This window comes from Urocitellus parryii, chromosome 12 (genome assembly GCF_045843805.1).
Source record: "Urocitellus parryii isolate mUroPar1 chromosome 12, mUroPar1.hap1, whole genome shotgun sequence".
NCBI classification, from domain to species: Eukaryota; Metazoa; Chordata; class Mammalia; order Rodentia; family Sciuridae; genus Urocitellus; species Urocitellus parryii.
This window is the reverse complement of record NC_135542.1, coordinates 78,499,431-78,522,042: the sequence shown is the minus strand read 5'-3', so window position 1 is coordinate 78,522,042 and position 22,612 is coordinate 78,499,431. Positions and strand designations below refer to the sequence as shown.

The window sequence follows — 22,612 nt, the reverse complement described above, 5'->3', positions numbered from 1 at the left end:
TATTAGGATTCTATTTTATATGCAAAATTGATTTATTAGCTATATGATTTTATCCCTCATTCTTTGTATGTGTTTTTTTAGGGCTCACAGTATGCATCTTTAACTTATCACCATCTGCTTTCATGTATACCACTTCCCTAAGAAATCTTGTGACAGTGTACTTTTTTTTTAAATATATATTTTCAGTTGTTGATGGACCTTTATTTTATTTATTTATTTATTTATTTATTTATATGCAGTGCTGAGAATCGAATCCAGTGCCTCACACATGCTAGGCAAGCACTCTACCACTGAGCCACACCACCAGCCCAGTATCATACGACAGTATAGTTTCATTTATCTGCTGGTCCTTGTGCTTTTGTCACATACTTTCTCTTATAATCCAACCAATGTGGTTATTGTGTGTGTGTGTGTGTGTGTGGTGTGTGTGTGTGTGTGTGTGTGTGTGTGTGTGGTGTGTGTGTGCGTGTGTGTTGCTAGGGATTGAACCCAGGGCATTGTGCATTCGAGGCAAGCACTCTACCAACTGAGCTATATCCCCAGCCCAACCAATGTGGTTATTAATTTTGGTTTAGATGATTATTTTAATTAATGAATTAAAAATAGTTTTAGATTTAAAGATTTTAACAGGTGATACTGCATTTCTATCACCATTGCCTTCTCCACATAGTTTCTCCTATTATTTCTTTATTTTGGTCCTGGAAATCAAACCCAGGGCATTGAGTGTGCTAGGCAAGTGCTGTACCCCTGAACTACATCCCCAGCCCTCTGTTATTATTAACATCTTCATATTACTATGGTGTGTTTGTTGTAATTAATGATTAATGATTTGGTTGATGTTAAAAATATTTATACATTTATTAATTTAAGTTTATACTTCATTAAGATTTCCTTACCTTTACCTATTTTTTTTCCCTCTCTCCTGGGATCCCACCTAAGATACCACCTTACATTTAGTTATCGTATCTCCTTAGGCTTCTATTGGCTATGACATTTCCTCAGGCTTTTCATGTTCTTGATGACCTTGACTCCTTTATGAATATGAAATGGCTTGATTTTTTGAGGAAGTACAAGTTAGATCTATCATAGGATATTCCTTTATTGGAATTTGTTTGATATTTCTCCTGAGTTAAGTTTATAGGTTTTTAAGAGGAAGATCACAGAGTTAAAGTACCATTTCATTTTATTAAGGGTACAGTCAATTAATATCAGTGATGATGATTGATCCTGGCCTTGATCATTTTGCTGATGTAATATTTGTCAGGCTTCTTGACTGTAGTCACTGTTTCCTCCCTTTTTAATATTATACTCTCTGAAAAGAAGTAACTATAAGCAGTCCCAACTTAAAGAGTGGGAATTAGTTTCCCTTTTATGATTAATCTGAAATGCTGTATGGGAAATTTGTTTATTCTCCCTTATTTTTTCATAAAATTATTTATTTACACAAGTATGAATTATGGGCACTTATTTTATATTTTGGTTTATAAACTAATACTATTTCATTGCTCAAATTGCTTTGCAACAGTCAGTTCACCTTTTTTTAAGTCATTATCCTCTAAAATATATTTTTTAAATAAAAGATCTTATATCTTTACCTATATATTTGCTGTATCTGGTATTTTTTATTATACAGTCACATTTGCATCTTATTTTCTTTGTTCCTGAAGGTCTTCTGTTAACATTTCAGGTTAGTACATGTCTGCTACTGATGGATTCTTTTAGCTGTTTTATGTCGAAAAATGTGCTTATTTGGCCTTTATAAGATAATTTCACTGGGTGTAGAATCTAGTTGACAGAGTTTTTTTTTTTTTTTTTTCTTTTTTGATTTGGTACTATAAAGATGTTCGACTAAGCCTTGCACTCTTCCTATGAGAGGTCTGTGCTCTTAGCTTTGTCCTCTATATATTGTTGTATATTGTCTTCCTCTGGTTTTTATCACTGGTTTCAGCTAATTTGTGTTGTATCTTGATGTAATTTTCTTCATGTTTTTTCCCAATATAGTTTATGGAACTTCTTTGATCTGTGAGTTTATATTTTCAATTAATTTGGAAAAAAACATTAGCTGTTATTTCTTTATAAATATGTTCCTTCCTCTCTCATGTGTTGGGGACTTCCAATACTTATGTGCCTATTAAGCCACTTTAAGTTCCAAGTGGGGCTGGTTCCATTTTTTTTTCCCTTCCATCTCTTCCTGATTTATTTTGGATATATTTTGTTGCTATGTCTCCAAGTAAACTAATATCTTTTACGAGGTTTCATGTGCTGTTTATACCATTTTGCATATTTTTCGTCTCAGATGTTGTATTTTTTCATTTCATTAATTCAGATTTTTTATATCTTTCCTGCCTCTTTGTAGTGTGATCATGCTTTCCTCTTTCTTCTTCAACATATGAAATAAAACTGTTTTATTTTTTGACCAGTTCTATCATCTATGCTATTTTTGTGTCTGCTTCTCTTGATTTTTCTCCTCATTATGATTCTTATTTTTTCTTCCTTGCATACCTAATATATCTTAATTGGTGTCGGATATGAAATCTACCTGGTGCATGCTAGATGCTTTTGTTTTCTAAATATTTTTTAGATTGTTGTGCATTACAGTTAAATTACTTGGAAAGAGTTTAATCGTTTCAAGATTTGCTTTTAAGCTATGTTAGGCAAAACCAGAACAGAATTTAGTTTAATTTGACTGTATCAGTGAGGCAATACCTTTCTGCATATTCTGCTTATACACTATTTCCTAGAATACTTACATCCTCTTTTCTTATGGTTCTCAGTTTAAATGGTTTTCTCACATCCATGCTGAAGTCTACCACATAAGAAATTCTCTGAAGTACATGGGAGTTTTCTCTGTGTGTGCTTGTCTCTCTCTTTGCATCTCTCTTCTTGTTGGTACTTAATTATCTTGTGAATTCTACATGCTTTGGCCTCCTCTAACTTTACCTCTCTTCTCAGATTAGGGAGGCTGTTTAGCTTTTTGTTTCCTCATCCTTACCTGTGGCCTAAATATTTTTCAGGGAGTAAGGCTGGCCAATTATAAGGATTTTTAATTTGTTTTCTTCTTTCAAGGAACAATGTCCTGTGCTGCCTATTGTTTAATGTCTGAAAACCATTTTTACATATTTTTAGTCCTGTTTTTAAATTAAGGTAGACTAAGTAAATCTCGCCTCCATTACTTCATCATGCTTAGAAGCAGAAACACTTTAATTTCTTAAAATTTTAGTTTCATTCTTTTTAATTTTTTTTAAATCTTGCTTTGAGATGACTGATAACAATCTTATTTTGTTGCCCATGTAAGTGTTTTGACCTTTTTCCTAGAAAGACTGAACTTTTGCCTTATTTTAAAAGTCTTTATTAAGATATATCTCAGAGTGGATCATTCTGAGTCATTTTTCTTGTGTCTAGTTGTCGCTTTTGTTATGTGGATTTCCAGAAAGTATACTTGGATTATAATTTTAAATATTTTTTCCTCCTGTCTTCTTCCCTAAGTGTTCCAATTATATGCATTTGGACTTTCTTTGCCTGATTTCATCTTCAACCCTTTTTTCTTTGATGGTCTTTACTTTTTTTTCTCATTTGGTAATTTTCTTGCTTTTTCTTAATCCTTATGAAATTTTTATTTAACTTTTTTTCTTGGACACTTTTAAAATTTATTCTCCCATGTTAATAGCTTATTCATTCCTCCTTTTAAAAAAAAAAAACCACTTTCTTATCTTAGTCTGAGTTTTCTCTTGGGTCTGTCATCTGAAATGTTTGATCCTCATTTTCTGTTTTTGTTTCATGGTAACTTTGGATTGATGGAAACATTATTTGTTTAACATTTTGGCTATGTGCAATGGTTTATAAAATTCCTAGTTCAATAATACACTATTTACTGGTAAAGAAAAAGTGCAGTTTGTTTAATTGATGGTTTTGGCGGGAACTTTTGAGGGGAGTGTTATGTTCTTATTTTCTCATATAAGAGCTTAAGTTTTCCAGTCTTTTTTCCTTCCTAATGCCCAGTTTCCAAAAGGTGTTTTTTACCTACCTTTTTATTGTCTTCTGCTTTTAAATCATTTCTTCTGCAAGACTGTTTCTTTGACTTTTGTGTTCACATTAATCTTCTGTTCCCTGTAAGCTTGGAAAATCTGCTTTTGGGGAAGAGTTAATGTTTTTTCAGGTGGTTTAACTACAAAAAGTCTAAATTTGGACATTTTCTTGAACCAGAAAAGTATTGTGGTATGTGACACATCGTTTGACCTCTAAAATAGTTGGATTTCACAAATAGAGAACTTTGGAATTTTACTCTTATACTGTTCCTCAGGTAAATTGTGAATTGTGAACATAGGTTCTTACACCTATGTGTGGGATGTCTATAAAGTTAGGTTAAAGTTGCTACATAATACCTTTTAGTGTTTTAATGAAATAGTGAATTATTGTTACTTGACCTTTGAAAAGGTCAGTAGTACATTTTGTTTCATTTTTTCAAAAGGACATTTAAATGTAATGAAAGTCAGAACTGTAATATTACCATGAAAGTAAAGGTTATGGGGTACATTTAATTGTGTTCTTCTGTTTTTGAATCTGCTTTGAGGGAGACTGCTAAAATTCCACATGGTAATTGTTTTTTTTTTTTTTGAAAATTTTATTACTCTTTTCATTTTATACTGTTGAAGCAAAAGATTACATTTCTGTTTGTCTTTTTCTGCTTATTTTTTTTCTCAAATTTCACATGTATTATCCTATTTAAGTTATAAAGTTTAAACTGCTTACCCATTCACTTTCTAAAGAAAGTAAAACTGAATATATTTCTCAGAGAACACTCTTTCCTTTCCTTAAAAAGAAAGTTGAATAAAATTCTGTATATTCAAATATGTAAGTTTGTGAATACTTAGATTAAAATAAACAATATGTTTCTGCTTTTGTCTATTAAAGGTATGGAAGTATTTTATGTTGAAATATTTAAATTGTATAATATATTTATGAAAATTTAGAAAGTAAGTACAATCATGAGCAACCTGAGGGAATTTGTTTATTTCCTAAGAACGTTTAAATTTCTTTTATATGTCTGCTAACAGTGTTGAGGTTGAATTTCTTGTATTTAAGTTACTTTCTCTAAAAACAAGGTCCTAGTATATATTATTTTGATTTTGTAATAATTCCAAAGTTTTTGACATACATTTATGAAATATTTCCCCCAAATCTTGTATTCTGTTGCTTATATTTTTTAAGTATAAAAAATTTGGGTAAATTTGATAACTTTTGGAAAATACTGCCTTTTTTGTGATTCTAAGTTTAACTTCTCTTAGCATTAAGTAAAAGATGAAACTTTGAGTGATTTTTTTTTTAATGTTCTCTATAGGGGAAAGACTTCCACCTTAGAATAGTGTTGCCTGAAGATTTACAAGTGAAGAATGCAAGGTGATGTAGTGTTTAGTTACATGCTTGTATCTTGGTGGAATAGGCAAGCGTGTTTAAACTGATTCTGGTGACTAGAGTTTTGTCTAATATGTTTACCAATAAATCCTATCAATAAATCTAAAACATTTCTGATTGTTTGAAACCAGTGTCATTTGTAAGTAATTTCCTTGCTACTTAAGTACTTTTCAGAGGTAATACATTTTTTTAAAAGCAATAAACAATAATTGTGTATACTGCCCTAATAAGAACTGAATAGAAGTTTAAAAGGATTAGAAATTCCCCCCCCCCCAACTTTAGACTGAGTATTTATGTGTGATATAATAATGTAATGTGACAAAAATCTAGTTTAGTTCTGTTATAAATTATGTATAAATAAGGACAGGTGGTACAAACGACTAGTCAGAAGATGAGACTAGGTATTCTGCTCCTAAATATCTCTGGAGTAGAGTGGAGTAAAAGGAATGCAGAGATATTTATGTGTAGATTTGATAGGATTTTGTGAGTGATTGGAAGTGGCAGTAAGAGGGAAAGAGATTAGAGGATACTTTCCAAGTTCTTGGCTCAGATTATTAAGCTTACGAAGAGATCACAGATGGAAAAGTGGAAGGGAGATTGTTTTTAGGAATATATTGAGTGTAAAACATCAGAAGTAGCTATTTAATAAGTAGTAGTAGTATATTGGTGTGGAATCTGAGTGAGAGATTTGGAGTGAAGTTATATGTGAAAATCACAGTTGGCATAGAAGTTGAAGCCATCAGTATTAATAGATTTTCTAGTTTCTGTGTCTATGGGGTGAAAAGAGAAGGCCAGTGATGGGATCTTGAGGGAGGGATTTATAGAATTTATAAGACTAGGATTGGCAAAAAAAGAGGAAAATTTGAACAGTAGGTTTTAAATAGGGATTGAAAGAATGAATGGTTAGCCATGCTGAGTGTTGCAAAGATGAGGTTAGATATGAATAGATTTGTGCAGTCGAGGAAACTGGGTTGTTGGGGTTTTGACTGGATGAGTGGGTAGAAAGGGAATGGAAAATATAAACTACTTTAAGGAAAAGGAGAGGGTAGGAAGGCATGTGCATTTAAGGAAGAGCTATGATTTTTTTTCAAGATGATATATACTTAATTCATTAAGGAGAAAAACTTGCAGAGAGTAAGTTAAGACTATCAAAGGTAAAAAGATAATTAATGAAGTGACCAATGTAGTAGCAAGGAATCCAGTGCATACTTGGAGAGGATGTTATCCATAGACAGTTGAATAAACTGCTCTGCATAAGGAGATGGAGTCCCTATAGGATTTAAAAGTTGAAGGCAAGTTAATATAATTCCTTAGAGAAATTACTTACCTGCAGGTGAGGTAAGCCTAGTAGATAGATGAACTTTAACTTATCACTACTTATACAGTTCAAAGTATGTATTCTTTCGGTTACATTAATCTGGAAGTTGAATAAGAATATATTGCTGTATATGTTTTTTTAAATACAATTTTGATGTACTCAAAACCTTTGGTTTTATTTAACCTACCTTTAAGAATTGAGTGCAATAGTAAACTTTGCTTTGGGTAATTTAAAGTTAAAAAGATGTACTGTTTGCCTGTCATTTACTGATTGTGGTTATTTATATTTCGAAGTAAAATTAATACTGACAATTTGAAGACAAGACTTTCAACAGTATAAGTGGTAAAATTTTATTAACTTGTCAGAATTATGTTTATGTCATTTTTTGATCATATGTGCATGTTTGTGTTAGCATACAAATAAATTTTCTTATTTTAATTCTGAACAATGAATAAAACCATTTGTTTTGTTAAAATTTTAGATTACTATGCAGTTGGCAGTTGAAAGCTATACTTAATGGATACCATCAAATAGTCCAACAGGTAAGTCTTTTAAAGGTTTATGCTTTAAATGAGGATAAGAAAGTATTAAATTTACTTTTTAAAGCCCTGCTTTGCACTACACTGAGATTTTAGCTCACTCAATTCAGAATGGCAGTCATCAAGAATGCAAACAATAATAAATGCTAGAGACGACGTGGAGAAAAACGGAATAATTTTACATTGTTGGTGGGATTTTAAGTTAGTATATCACTATAGAAATCAGTATGGAGATTCCTCAAAGATTAGGAATGGAACCACCATATGACTCAGCTATACCACTCCTTCGTATTTATCCTAAAGAGTTAAAGTCAGTGTACTAAAGCTATGCATGCATGCCCATATTCATAGCAGCACAATTCACAATGGCCAAACTATGCAACAAGCCTAGGTGACCCATCAGTGGATGAAAGAATAAAGAAAATGTGGTATATATTATAAACAACGTAGTTTTATTTAGCCATAAAGAAGAAGGAAATTATGTCACTTGTAGTAACATGAATAGTACTTAGGAATGTAATGTTAAGCAAAATAAGCCAATTCAGAAGGTCAAGGGTTATATATTTTCTTTCTTATGTGGAAGCTAGAGAGGAAAAAGGAGAATAAAAGTGGGTGGGTGGAGAGATCTCATGAAAATCAAAGGGAGATCAGTATAGGAAAGGAACCAGGGGGAAGGAAAGGGCAAATACTGAGGAATAATATTTGCTAAATTATATTATTATATTGTGTGCATATACAAATATGTAACAATCCCAACAAGTTTTCGAGAATACACCAATTAAATAGCATGGAAAAAAATCCTGCTTTGCAGAATGTTATAACAAAGTGGTTTTATAGTTGCTAAAGTTTTTAGGTTCCATCTCTGGCTATGAAGTATTTTAAGGATCTATACATTACACAAAATGGTTTCTGGAAGACCGGGGCTATAGCTCAGTGGCAGAGTGCTTGCCTAGCATGTGTGAAACACTGGGTTTGATCCTCAGCACCACATAAAAATAAACAAAACAAAATAAAAAGGTTTCTGGAATCCTCAGCGGATTCCCAGGTAGCATTTGTGTTGTTGAAACTGATTTTCATCCTTGAGCCATTGGGCCCTTCAAATGGATTCACCCCTATTCGTGTTTGTTGCTTTCTTGGTGATGTTTTTTTGTTTTTGTTTTTTTCCTCCTGAGACTGAATAGTGGTGACAGGAAAAATACAAAACAAAGCAAAAACAAAAACAAAACAAAACAAAAAACCCTGGGCCCATTTAGCGCTGTAGCATATCTATAACAAAAATGAATCTTTTCGCTCTAGAATAGCAACAGAAAAGGTGTGAGAGAAATCACTTAGGATCAGGTATACTTGCATAATGAGAGGAGAAATGGTAGCCAAGGTGAGATACAGGCAGGATTAATTTAGTTATTCTTAATGTATATGGTCCTGTACCTGAAAATTCCTTGAATAATCAAAGAAACTTAAACAAAACAAAACAAAGCAAAAAATAAAAAATAAAAAACCACGGACCAATAAACAAACAAAAAACTCCATAATGTTATTGAAGCAACTAAAAATAATGAATTGTCTCTTATAGAAAAATAAATGTTAGTAGAATTGCATTTTTTGATTCTTTTATCCATTTGTATTTTTCCTATTTCCTATATATTTTCTATCTTACAAGAAAGTTATGTGTGATAACCAACAATGAGAATCACTCACATAAAGCATTACTGAGTCACAAAGAAATACAGGAGATAAACTACTTATTTTGTAGAATATAGGCTGTGTTAGTTGCAGAATAATTACAGCAGTTTTTTTTTCTTAATGGAATGTTTAAATTTCTGTTCTTCACTGTCCCCCCATTTCCATGACAATTTGTAGTATACACTGAAGTTTAAAAAATTAATCTATTGTGATGTGTTGAAAAAAATGTCAATACAGGCTACGTATAACAGTAAAATGTACAATTCTGTTTTCCTCTACTAATTGACCAACAAGTTTTCTAGAAAACATGTCAGTTACTTATCTCTCCCTGCCCTCCAGCTGGTCAGATAGACCTCAGTATTAGTTTGAGTTTTTCTTTTAGTCAAAGACCATTTGAATATTATTATTTTTCTCTTGTCTCATTTTCAGTAAATATGGCCCAAGGGTTTAACAGATTTATTTCTGTAAAGAATAATAGTAACAACTTTAGATTTGTTGACCATAAATCTCTGTCACAATTACTCTACCTCCTCCTTATAGCACCCAAGCAACCATAGACGAATGTCTAATGAATTTATGCCTGTATTCCTATAAAAACTTTATTAACAAAAATAGGTATTAAGCTGAATTTAGCTTCTGGCTGTAGTTTATAGACCCTTGATATAATTTGTTACTTGTCTGTAGTAAACTAAAGGAAAGAAATACCATGTAAAAAAGGTATAGTTATGTTCTGTGAACATATGTCTGCTCAAAGCTATGTTAAAATGTAAGTATGTCTTCATGCATTGTTGAAATATCCTAGATTCTTATTATTCTCATCTAAAAAGATTGACCAGATTTATATTTGACTTTGTTAAGAACTATGTGGAGTTAGTGTAGTGCAACAAAAACCAAAAATACAATATTTTGAAGCACAAAAATGATAGTTGAGTTCTAAGAAAGCAATGTAAAACTCGTTTTTGTTTTTCTTTCTTTCTTTTTATTCTATAGCTATTTTAAGAAAGAAAGATTTCAGGGAAATGGACCCATAACTCCTAAATATTCATTCTACTTTAGAGATTATTTCCTTTGGCCATTTTTATTATAATAGCTTTTATTTTATTGAATGATTATCTCCTTTTGAATTAATATGGGCTAGTTGTGAAAGGACAAAAAATAACTATAAGTGGTCTTTAAGGTCAAGGAAATGACAAAAATATTTAATATTGTTGATAAACACTTGTTAGTCCTTATAATAATTAAAAATTTAAAGTTATGTAGATTTGTCTGGTTTTTATGTTTTATGTTCTTTCCATTTACATCTCTCTCTCCCCTCCTCCCCTTCTCTCCCCTCTTCCTCCTCTTTCTTAAAATAATGATGTCATTTGCTAGATTTGCTAAACTTGGCAGTGAACAGAGGAGTATGTGAAGTTTTCAGTGACATTCTTATACAATTCATTATGTCTCACTAAAATAGATTTGAGGGATTTAATTACTTTTTTCAAAATGAAATTGGTAAGAATAGTAGGAATGATGACCATTACTTTATTACTTAATTCCTTTAAGTTGCAGACATAGCCAGTATTTTTTCACATTCATTTCAGTTTATATTTTATTCCATTTTTGATGATTAGAATATTTATTTACATATTAAATTAATTAGAAATGTTTTGATTTAGAGAATGCAGCACTCTGCTGATCTAATGAGTTTTATGATGGAGTTGAAGATGATTTTGGTAAGAATCTTTTCTTCTAATATTGTTACCATATTCTAAAGTCTTGCTTGTTTCTGTAAACTTTTAAAAATCTCTTAGAATGTAAACTTGTCAACTCCCAGTCGTTTACTGTTTTATTTTACTTTGTGCGTAAATGTGAATGGTACTTCCCTTGAATTGCATAAGGAAAGAACTATATGTAGGAATCAGTTTCATTGTATCATAAACTTGGTACCTTTGATACTAATGTTCAATAGATGCTAAAGAAATAAAATGCATTCTTGGCCTATGGGAGAATGTAACATCTAGGGAGAGATTAGATGATTATACTTAAAGATATAATAAGATGCATAAATAATTTTGCATGTAGCTGCAGATCCCTGAAAAACTTGTTGGACTTCATTAAATATATTCAGTTACAAACAATAGGTGTTTGGTCAGTTAATTAATTTTGCATAAAATAATTGATTATTTAGTTTATCTTGTAGGCATTGTTTACTTATAATCATTTTATTACACAGGTCTTTAACATAAACAAAAGAGGAGAGAAGGTTATAGTGAATATCATGAGCCTGTAATCTAACCTTTATTACATATATTTTTCCTTCTACTTTTTTTTTTTTTTAGAAGAGACTCAGTGAAGACTCAGTGAACTTAATAATTCCTTATAGTGGCTTTGCTTGCATCAATATCCAAATAAGGTCCACACAATATATTAATGTCTTTAGTCTTAAATAAGATTTATATGATAATTAATTTATAGTAATATCTCCCCTTCATCTTACCCTTTCTCTCTTATGTCATCTACTTGTTGAATAAACCAAATTATATGTCGTATAAAATTTCTCACATTATAGATTTAGTTTGTTAGACATTTGTGGATTCTTTTTTTTTTTTTTTTTTTTTTAAAGAGAGAGAGAGTGAGGGGGGTGGAGAGAGAGAGAGAATTTTTAATATTTATTTTTTTTTAGTTCTCGGCGGACACAACATCTTTGTTGGTATGTGGTGCTGAGGATCGAACCCGGGCCGCACGCATGCCAGGCGAGCGCGCTACCGCTTGAGCCACATCCCCAGCCCTTGTGGATTCTTTTTAACAGTCTTCTATAGATTGAGCATTCCTTAACTGAAAATCCAAAATGCTCCATAAGCTCAGACTTTTTGAGTGCTGACATCATGCCACAAGTGGAAAATTTCACACTATGAAACTTGGTTTGTTGCAGAAATTGTTAAATATTTTAAAAAGTTGCTTCAAATTATGTGCATGAGGTGCATATGAAATAAATAAATTCTCTTTAAGTTTCAGTCTCATCCTAAAGATATCTTATTATGTATTTATAAATATTCCAAAATCTGAAAAAATTTAAAATCCAGAAACACTTCTTATCCCCAGCATTTTGAGAATAGGAGTACTCAACTTTTATCTTCTTTGTAATTTGGCAGTTAGATCTAGAGGTCCCAGTAGATTTGGATTCATTTTTTTTAATAAGCATACTTGGTGCTGTGTACTTATATTGCATTAGGAGTTACATGATGTCCCATAATTTCTCTTTTAGTAAAGATTGATCAGTAGATTTAGATCCATCTCAGAGTTTCCCATCAGCCTATCACAGAGTAATTTTAGCATCCGTATTAATAATAGCCTAAATCCACTATTTCATTAGAATTTACAAATGGTGATATTTTAAAAATAATTCTGTCATCTGCATTTATTATCTGAAAATCTTCTGTAGAGAAGAACCCTCAATAGTTATTCGGTTAATTTGAGGTACAGCTCGTACTAGAAGATAGGATAAGTGCTTGTTTCGTTTCCTTTTTTTTTTTTTTAAGATCAATTTTTAGAATAATGAGTTGGTGCCTAGCAACTGTTACAGGGAGCTAAAGATTTTTCTTTTTAGTGTCATTATGAACTCATGAGTTGTTATATATTCGATTAACTTTTATGCACTGCACTCATTTTCTTTTTGATGCTTAAATTATCCCACTTTTGGTTGGTGTAAGCGCCTTCATGTTGGCTTCTCAGTTCTTTTAATGTAACCAAACCTCCTATGCTCTAGCTTCATTTACTCATCTTACTCTAGAACTGTAATTAGACATTTCTCCAAAACCATAGATTTCTTTTGTGTGTATGTGTGAAATGGTATTGGGATGCTGTGACTGGAAAGTGAAGTAATCATTGATATTACTAATTCTAGACTCTTTCAGTGGACAAAGCTAGGAAAAATACATTTTAGACTAATTACAATTAATTATCCATTAATGTTGCTATTTCCAATTCAGATTTGGCACTGAGTTTTTACTTCTTTGTTTTTATGCTTGCGTGTCTTTTACTTTAAAATATTGGTTTCTGATGATATTAGCATTATTATGTTCTTTGGTTATGCTTTACTTGTTATGTTTTTTCTCCATATACATGTTTATTATTATATTTGTTTATATCAAAATTATAATACCTATATTGCTTCTAACAGTTGAAAGCACTTGGATATTTTTTCATGGTTTTCTTTGAGACTTTTTCATTTTTTGTAGCAACTGCTACACGTTGAAAACTTAGTTGCTAGATTTTTTTGAGTCATTTAAAAAAAATCCTTCTAATAACTCTCTGAGGTATAACTTAAAAATGCTTGGGGTCAGAATAAAGAGAATAAAATTAATTTCTGAATTAAATTTCAAATTATGAATTTTTAAACCCAAAGTTGATTATAAATGTCATCAAAGACCATGATATAATAACCTTAAAAATGATCAGATGAAGAAGTAAAGCATATTTGTTTTGTATCCCCTTGACACTGGAAAAAAGTTTGAAATTTTTCTATCTTTTTTTTAATAATTTTAATGTTATACAAATATAAGGTCTGAGGGAACCAGAGTAAAACTATATACACTATTAAATTCTTATTCCTAAAAGTAACTTTATTGAGTTGTAAGTAATAGAGCTATTGGTCATGTCATTTTGAAGAAACATTACTTTAAGATGAGATATTAAAATTTATTTCTGATTTACAGCATGTTACTTAGTATATTTGTGCTGCCTTTCTGAATAAAAAAGGAGATCCTATATTTTATCATTCTTTATGAATCAGTAAAATAGGTCATTTTATTGCTCATTCAAGATATTATACCTAAATATGTAAGAATTATTAGTCTATTTATTAGGCTGTGTTGTTAGTAGTAGAATTCCTAGGATATAATCAACATTGGAGGTCTTAAGTGTGGTACCCAAATGAAATGAGTAGTTATTGAACTTATTCAGAAAATTTTGTAAATCTCCTATGGATTTCCTAGTAATAACTGAGCATATTGTGGCAATTTAGTATATATATTAAATCTTCTCTACCAAGTCCCTTTGTCCCCTTTGTGAAAAGTGGTTGTCTCTCTGCCTTTGCCTTATTTTCTATTAAGGTTCCTTAAGTAGGAGTAACTGTCCTGACCCACAGTGGAAGGCAAATGACATAAGCCTAGGTTTGAAATACATTTTTATTGTCCAAGTTTATTTTTATCTTCAATATTTATGGATATTTAGTAATTAATATTTCTGAATTAAAAAAACTTCAAAAGAAATATTGGGTAATTGTTAATTCAAAGAACTGTATTAACTCATTCAGTGACAAGTGGAGGATAATCTTAATCATACAAATTAATTTTGTGGACCACCAAGTTATTTTTAGATAATATTAGACATTTAGGTCATAAAAAAGGCAGTGTATGTCTTTTCTCTTAGCAGCTTACTCTCTAAATCCATATTGATTTCTTGGCTTTACAGATCTGATTTCATCGTTTTATCATCCTAAATTTTTTCAGAATTAGATTGAAGTAGTTTCAGTTAATAGTTCTAATTCTGAAATTCTCTTTTGTAAAATTTATTCTTTCTAGTATTATCTCAACTTAATAATATCCTATCCTTGTTAAATGAAAAAAGTATAAGGACAAATAATAATCTATATTTAATCTAAAACATATACTTAAAGGAATAAAATTTTCAGATTTTTATTGTGGTTATGTTTACCAGAAGTGTTCATAGTTTTTCAGCTTGTTCTCATCTATTATTGCTATTGTGACTAATTTTTTATTTGACTTATTTTTTATATAGGTTGAGCATCCATTATCTGATACGCTTGGGAGAAGAAATATTTCAGATTTTGGATTTTTTCAGATTTTGAAATATTTGCATATACACAGTAAAATATTTTGGGAGAAGACTCAAATATAAAGTGAAATAAAGACTCAAATATATCCCTTATATACATAGCCTGAAGGTAGTTTTAGACAATAGTTTTAATAATTTTGTGCTTGAAACAAAGTTTTATGGTTTGGAATTTTTCACTTGTGGTGTCAGGTCGGTACTAAAATTTGTGATTTTGAATTTTCACATAAAGGGTGTTCAACTTTTAATATCTTTTGATAATCCTGACCTTATGAATATTTAAGTAACTGTAGCTATATATGTTTTTACTTTTCATATGAGATACTTGTTGAGGTTGGCAACTTCAAAGTCACTGGTAATTTTTAGCCTCAGCAATTCTAGTTTGTTTGCATTGCTTCTAAAAAGTTTACATTCTAGTTTAATTCATAAACCATTTTAAAGCCTTCATAAGTGGGCCTCGCAAGGAAAAGGGACTGTCATCTAGCTAGTTGAATAACAAAATACCATACTTACCAGGTTTTAGAGTAATACTGAATACAAATCAATGAAAGAAATTTGCAGGTAGGTATTTGTTGTGATAATGCAGGTTTGTTAAGATGTAATTTATATCAATCTAGTTAATATAGTTAGAGTTCAGCCTTTTGTTTAAAGGCACCTGGTTTTTTATATCAAACATCATATGCATGGGATTAGAAAGATAGTGAAGCCTTGAAGATGAGTATTTTTTAAAATCTTTTTTCTTTGATAGGCATAATGGCCCAGGAGAATATTAAAACCTTAAGTTCTTTTCTTGATATAAAAATTGACATTTTGCATGACCTTTATTGTATTCCTTTAACTTTTTCATGTAAAGGGGAATGGGTCACCTAGATTTTCTATAAAATAATGAACACTTTTGTTAGACACTAAGAAGATTTCATGTTTTTGTAATTCATGTTTTGTAATCAGGTACAATTCATTGTCTGGCATTCCACAACTGATTATTATTGTTTTTAAACAGGAAGTTGCTTTAAGGAATAGACAAGAGTTATGTGCACTACCTCCTCCTCCTCAGTTCTATTCAAGCCTTATTGAAGAGATAGGAACTCTTGGTTGGGATAAGTATGTCTACATATGTTTTAAAAATTTCTTTGTTTTACACATTTCAATTTAACATATTTCCATTTTAGCAATTTATTTTATATGATTTTAGAAAAAGTGTTTTATTGTAATCAGAGAATCTGATTTTTATTGTTACTATGAATTAAAGGGGGGATATTTTAAAAAATTGACCTGCAAAGCAAAATGTCATTTGGGAAAACATGACATTTTAATATACATGGTAAGATGTTATATGAATAGGTATTTTTATTGAACATTTAGCAGTATTTTTGTTGAACATATAGCATTATTCTAAATGTTAGTAAATTATCCATGGTTGAAAAGTGATGCTGATAAATGTGAAAGAGAAAAATTATAATATTTTTGTTATGTGTAGATATAGATACACGCAAAATATATTTTTAGTTATTTTTGGTTAATACACAATTTGGCCTTCTAAATTTAACTTCGTGTATGTGTGTATACAAACACACATGAATTTTTAAGTGCTTTTGTAATTTGAGTAGTATATTTTAGCAGGTATGATTTAGAAGAATCATGTAGCTTTTTTGAAAAAAGAGATGAATAAAAAGTTTAAAACAAGTTCAATAGATGGGTATGCAAGTTGCTAAAACTTCATTCATCTATCACCTGAAAAGAGATCTGTGGTGATTTATTTGATTTTCAGTTGCTGAATTTATTTTATATGATTTTAGAAAAAGTGTTTCATTTTAATCAGAGAATCTATATATACTTTAGTCAGACTTTTAAATTTTTTATAAGTACTTCTTAAATTTACAGTCTTTCTGGTTAATAGAGTTGGCAAATCTGTACTTAGGAGCCCTGAAGTTAAACAGTGAGTTCTTGCTAAAAAGTACAACTTCAATTTTTAGCTGTTAAAACCTTACTAAAATCATGATTATAATTAGTAGTGTTTCACTATGGATTGACTGCTTAAAGTTTAATAGTTACTGTATATGTTTTCCAAATTGGATCTTAGAACTGATCATCATGATTTTGGTCTCGTATGTAGTTACTTTTGAGGATGACATTGATTGGCATTAAGGAATGAAAAATGAAACAGTGCTGTGAATTGCATTTGGGATTTTGTTTGGTGGTCTTGCTTTTTATGTTTCAGCCTTGTCTTCATGAGAAACTATGAAAGTTTTCTTCCATTTTGATGTTAGAGAAGTCATACTTCTGAATATCTGATCTTTTATTTAATGAACAATATGAATACTTTAATTAAGCTGTTTTTGACATGGCCCCTAGGATGCTCAAGATCAAGTTTTTGGCCCACTGTAGAGCTGGATATATGATATATCTTTCTGTATGCAAATATTATTTTCTGTTCTGCTATTTTTCTGTTGTTTCTTGTAAAGTTACTGGAATACTTTTTGGAACAAGTGGTATTTAAAATAAAAAGATCTAATTGTCTCTGATCTCTTACAGCCTGACTTTTATTCTGACATTCTCAGTGAAATTGCATTTATGAGGGCTGGGGTTGTGGCTCAGCAGTAGAGTGCTCATGAGGCCCTGGGTTTGATCCTCAGCACCACATAAAAATAAATAAATAAAATAAAGGCATTGTGTCCAACTATAACTAACTAAATAAATATATTTTTTAAAAAATGCATTTACGAAAGTTGACATTTATGTCCTTTGGACAAGTCTGGTCTTTGTTCTTGACTTTTTCTAGTATTTGATACTTTTAGTCAGTGTTTCCTTCTTAAATCTCTTTTTGTCTTTTATGACCATCCTGGATACTTCTTTGTCTCTTTCTTTCTCTCCTTTTTACAAAAATTATTTTCAGTCTGGCTCAGATTTTTCTTCCATGTCCGAAATGTGAATGATCCTTTGTGGTCCTTGCTTTTTTTCCCCTCAAAGAGATTAATCAGTCTTCTCCATTCATCTGCCACCTCTCTGTAGTTTGACGTCAGATTTTTTATATATTTACCAAGTTCCATAAAAACATTTTGTATTAAAAAGTTTGTCTTCCTCATCTCAAACAAGTTTCACCCACTCCCCCAATAAAATCAAAACAACTCTACCAGAGTTCTCTAATTGGAAGGCATTGGTTCTACACGTTTTCAGTTATGGTGGGCATGACACATCTTGATGCTTTCCATGTATTTATTTCTAGAGTGTTATCAGGACCCTCTTAAATTTGTTATGATGCCAAGTACTCTGATGAGAGAATCTCTTTAATTTTGAATAGCTCTAATTACTGCATTAAATTCTGTTTTTTTTAATCTCTCTTTCTTTTTGATAGACTAGTTTTCTGCTTTTAACACCCCTAATTGAGTCAGCTATTAACCAATACATTCAAAAGTTTATATATTTGATATGGGGCCTCAAAACTCATTCCTGTAGAAATTTCTTGAGTGGAAATCTGGACTTACAGAAACTGTTTCTGGAACTGAATTTAGCTGCTGGAATCTCTTAAAAATGGTTTGAGGAACAGAAGTAGTCATGTGTTTAATGAAGTAAGAGGAATAACAAAGAATGCACCTCTTGCTCATCCATTTTCTTGAACAACCACAGGCTGACTCATAAGCCTATAACTGGTTTTATAGTTTTACCTATTCCTATTACCTATGTGTAGTTTCTTTAAACTTCAGAGTCCTACAGGTCACGTTCTGCTGGCGACTTACCATCTTCCCTCAATGTCTGTCTAGATTTCTGTGTCTCCCACTGGAACCTCTCCCCGACCAGTGAACTTGTTAATTGATTTTTAAAAATAAAGTGGAGAAATTTATATTCCATGCTGTTGAATTTTCCTGATTGCTTTGAACTCAAATGTGTTAATGTGTTGCCTTCTTTTTATTTTTTATTTTTTCCTTTTGCTTAAAATCTTGCCTCAGTTCAATAAGGCAATGACTTAATTCTTTCCAAAGAAACTGGTAAAAGAGGAATAAGGGAAGTAGGTTAATTTGGGGACATTTTAGTTAATGAATCTTTGATCACTTTCTCCTATTGGCACTTTTTCAGTGTTTGCCCTTGTTTATTCAGGCTGCCGTACTATACCTAATAAGTTTTTGTTCAGTATTAGTGCACATAAAAATGTTGAGAGGCTCCATTTGCTACTGTTCCCCCCCTCCCCCATAGTGGGTTTCCCTTTTCCTTTGCTGGGAAGATAGAGTTGGGGATAACTGCCATGGGGCCCAAATGAGTTCGGAACAGTTTGTTATTTCCACAGGGTCAATCTCTTCTCCTTCTCCCCTTTCAAGCACAAGCCAGGTATATTCATTGTGATTTCTCTTTTGGTAGATTCTAAACTCTATACTCTGTTTCTCCACAAGACCAATTTACCTCTCAATTAGAGACCATTTTTGGCAAGGCTCCATCTACCTCTTGTCTGCCTTGCTTTTAAGAGTATCTCTTCAAGGGTTCTCACTGAGATGTCAGGGGTATTCATTTGGACTTTGTCCCACCCACAGACTCTAATTCTAATTAATCTCTCCTGAGTATCATGAGCTTTCTGAATATTTTCCTTTGTTTTTCAGTTTGGCTTATTACCCTCTTGTCTCCTATAGTTTAAGGATTGATCAGAAGTTTTGAGGGAAAATTGGCAGAATATGAGGCCAAGTTCTCTGGTCCTACCATTTTACCACATTCTGACCCTTCAAGTCCATTATTTTTATCCCTGTCCTCAAGAGATTGCCAAAAATGCTGCTAGTTTTCTTGTTTGTTTGCTTCTTTTTCTATTTTTTTGGCTACTTCATAGCACTCTCTGTCTGGGCCCTTTGCCCAGATCATTCTCTTCTTGCCCTGTGCCCAGAATTGATAAATATGCTCAGGGGAAAATGGCTTCAGAGTGTTGGCTTACTTCTCTTCTCTTTTTTAGGACTTTGGCCCTTCAAGTCCCAGTTAGCTTAGCAATTCTTTGATTCCTTTTACTTTTCCCAGGCTATTTTAGTTGCTAACAGAGGTGTTGGTCTGTTCCATTGTAGCCAGAAATGGATATTACATGTAATTTAAAATGTACTATTATCATGCTGTTGAGGATTAATTAATGTTTATTCATAACAGGTACCATTCCTGACTAGAATTGGGATGGATCTGACCTTTTTCATAAAAATAAGCTAATAATGGAGGGGAGAGATAGGAAACACAAGCAAAATTTTAGACTCTGTAGCAGCAATTTCAACCGAGGTTATGAAGATATGTTTTGAGCCATTGATGTCATGGATTCACTCATTCTTCAGATACAGATTGATGGAACAGAGAAAAACTATTTGTATTATTTTTTAGCTGCTTGGTTTTAAATCTTAGTGTTCAGAGGATAGTTGGGAGTACAAAAAGGGTCTGGCAAAGGGGGAGGAAATGTTTTAGTTTTGTTTGGATTATATTGATAGAGTGAGTTTAAGGCAGTTTTCCAAGTGGGATATGACATTGTTTGGAAAAATCCAGTAGCAAAATTGGTTGAATCATTGAGGATGCAAGATGAGATTTTGGAATCATTCAGTTTTTCACCCAGCAATTATTTATTGAATGTCTATGATGCAAGGTAATGAAGATACTTAGGCAAGACTTAAGATTCTTATGGAACTTCAATCTAGTGGAAAAGTTAGAAATTAAGTAGATGATCGTAGTAGTACTCAATTTTAACTGTGAGAAGTACTATGGAGTGTAATTATAAGATTTCTTGAGAGCCATTAGCAGCAAAGTTTATAAGAGAAATAGTATAGTACATAAAATATTTTATGTAGGGTTTTAAAAGATAAATAGAAAGTGCTGACTTTGGCATTTTACCCATTGTTCTAATGTGGGAGAAAGAAGAACAGATTTCTAAATTGATAATAAATAAAAGGAAAAAGTAAGGATATGAATGTGTCTGCCAAAAATCATTCATTACAGTATAATTGCTTATCTCCTCTTTAGATTTAGATTGTTTCACATAGGACTGCTTTTTATGAAGTTTCTGTTTTGTGTCACTCAGTGTACTAGCTGCTTTTCATATTCTTATTAATTCTCAGAATAATTTTCAAGATGTATATTTTTATTCCCAATTTTGTATATAAAATGAGTATATATGGATAAGGCTGTCTACATAATACCACTTTTTTTTTTTTTTTTTTTTTTGGTACCAGGGATTGAAACCAGGAGCGCTTAACCATTAAGCCAAATCTCCAGCCCTTTTTATTTTTTATTTTGAGAAAGGGTCTTGCTGAGTTGCTTAGGGTTTCACTAAATTGTTGAGGCTGGCTTTGAAGTTGTTGTCTTCCTGCCTCAGCCTCCTGAGTCTCTGGGATTATAAGCATGCACCAGGACGCCCATTGTAAATGATACTTTTCTTGAGTTGTACCAGGGGACAGCTCCAATATAGACCCTTTAATAAAGTCCCCTCTACTACTTGAGTATTTGCAAGATTCTGCCAAGGTTGAAGCTAATGAAAACTTGTTTCACTTTGAGTAAAATTGACCATTTGCAAAATCATGCCCATCCTTAGAGATAGTTTCAAAATCTGTTTAGATTGTGAAATATCATAATTTAATTATAGTGACCAAGATGAATAAATGACTAAGAATATAGCCATTGTTACTTAATCATTTGTTTTGCTATTTACAAATAATGTATTAGCAACAGAAGAGAAGTTGTCTGCATGAATCCTGAGAAGCCAGAGAATAAGACTTTGTCAGCCTTTATGTAACACTATCTGGTAAACTAAGAAAAAACATTAGTTAGTTTTATTTTTGTGACTTATTTTTTAAATTAAATCAGATCCACCCACTGACACCCTGATAAAATTGGGTTTCAGGATCTGTAGAGCTGCAGCTGAGACCTGAACTGTGTGGTTGCATACTAGATTTGCTATCTTTTGAGGTCCTGCTTGAACAGCTGGCTAGCTTTTTAATTTAAAATATACTTTGATACACACATGATTTGCATGACAGATTGATTAAAATGGAATTTTTTAATGTTAAAGATTTTTAGACCATGTCAAAATGTCTGTATTTTCCTTATATTCTAAATAATAAACTTGTAGATTTCTCAGTGTTATAAAATCTAATAATAAAAGAAAAATCTTTTTTTTTAAAGTTATATCCTTGGCATTTCTAACCCTATAGGATCAGGAATTATAAAAATTTGAGTTGGAAAAGAAAAATAGTTAAAATATGATGAGTTTCCCTTTATTCAGATTTTTAAAAAAATAAAAGTGACAGTGGAAATTAGTTGCTGACCTTAAGTTTGACTGCTTTTGTTGTAATTTCTGTACTTGTTTCAGCATTCTAAAACAGCAGCTTCTTTATGGGGTAAGATGAAGGTGGTATGACAGTTCTAGGTTATTCTGGGTGTTACACTGACTCACAAGGGTAGGTGATGTCAGAAGATGACTTGATAGGTTTCTGTCAACTTCTACTTATGCTGTTTTATAGAGTGGTTCATTAAAACAATCAGAATTAAACAGAATTCTTTAGGTTTAACAGGCATGTATTTTTGGTACTAAGAGCATTCTGAAGTAGAAAGCACTAAGATACTTGAGCTTTATGCATAGGCTGACCATGCGTTTCACTTTACCTAGACAGTCCTAATTTATACCTTTTCTCTTGATTCCTTTCAGTCTCAAATTTGTCCCAGTTTGAGAGATGCATAGTCACTTTATTTATAAGATAATTTATATTTATTTTAACCACATGTCCCTAGATAATTCAGCGATTGAATGGTTCTAACAGATGTGAGCTGATGCTTCCTCCTTTTCAGACAGCATAGTATTTATCATTTAAAATGAGTATAGTTCAAC

General features: G+C 31.6%; 1 protein-coding gene across 8 annotated transcripts in view; it reads left to right on the top strand.

The window, feature by feature from the left end:
- Positions 1–22,612, top strand: part of Fancl (FA complementation group L) — a 61,882-nt gene that overhangs the window by 4,200 nt on the left and 35,070 nt on the right. For 7 of the 8 annotated variants that reach the window (XM_026408791.2, XM_077791908.1, XM_026408792.2 and 4 more), the window contains exons 2-5: positions 5,339–5,397; positions 7,212–7,272; positions 10,611–10,667; positions 15,788–15,888. The exons of the other annotated variant lie outside the window; for it this stretch is intronic. In XM_026408791.2, coding sequence (XP_026264576.2) covers positions 5,339–5,397; positions 7,212–7,272; positions 10,611–10,667; positions 15,788–15,888 — 278 coding nt within the window. The remainder of the gene's footprint in view (positions 1–5,338; positions 5,398–7,211; positions 7,273–10,610; positions 10,668–15,787; positions 15,889–22,612) is intronic. 8 annotated transcript variants of the gene reach the window in all.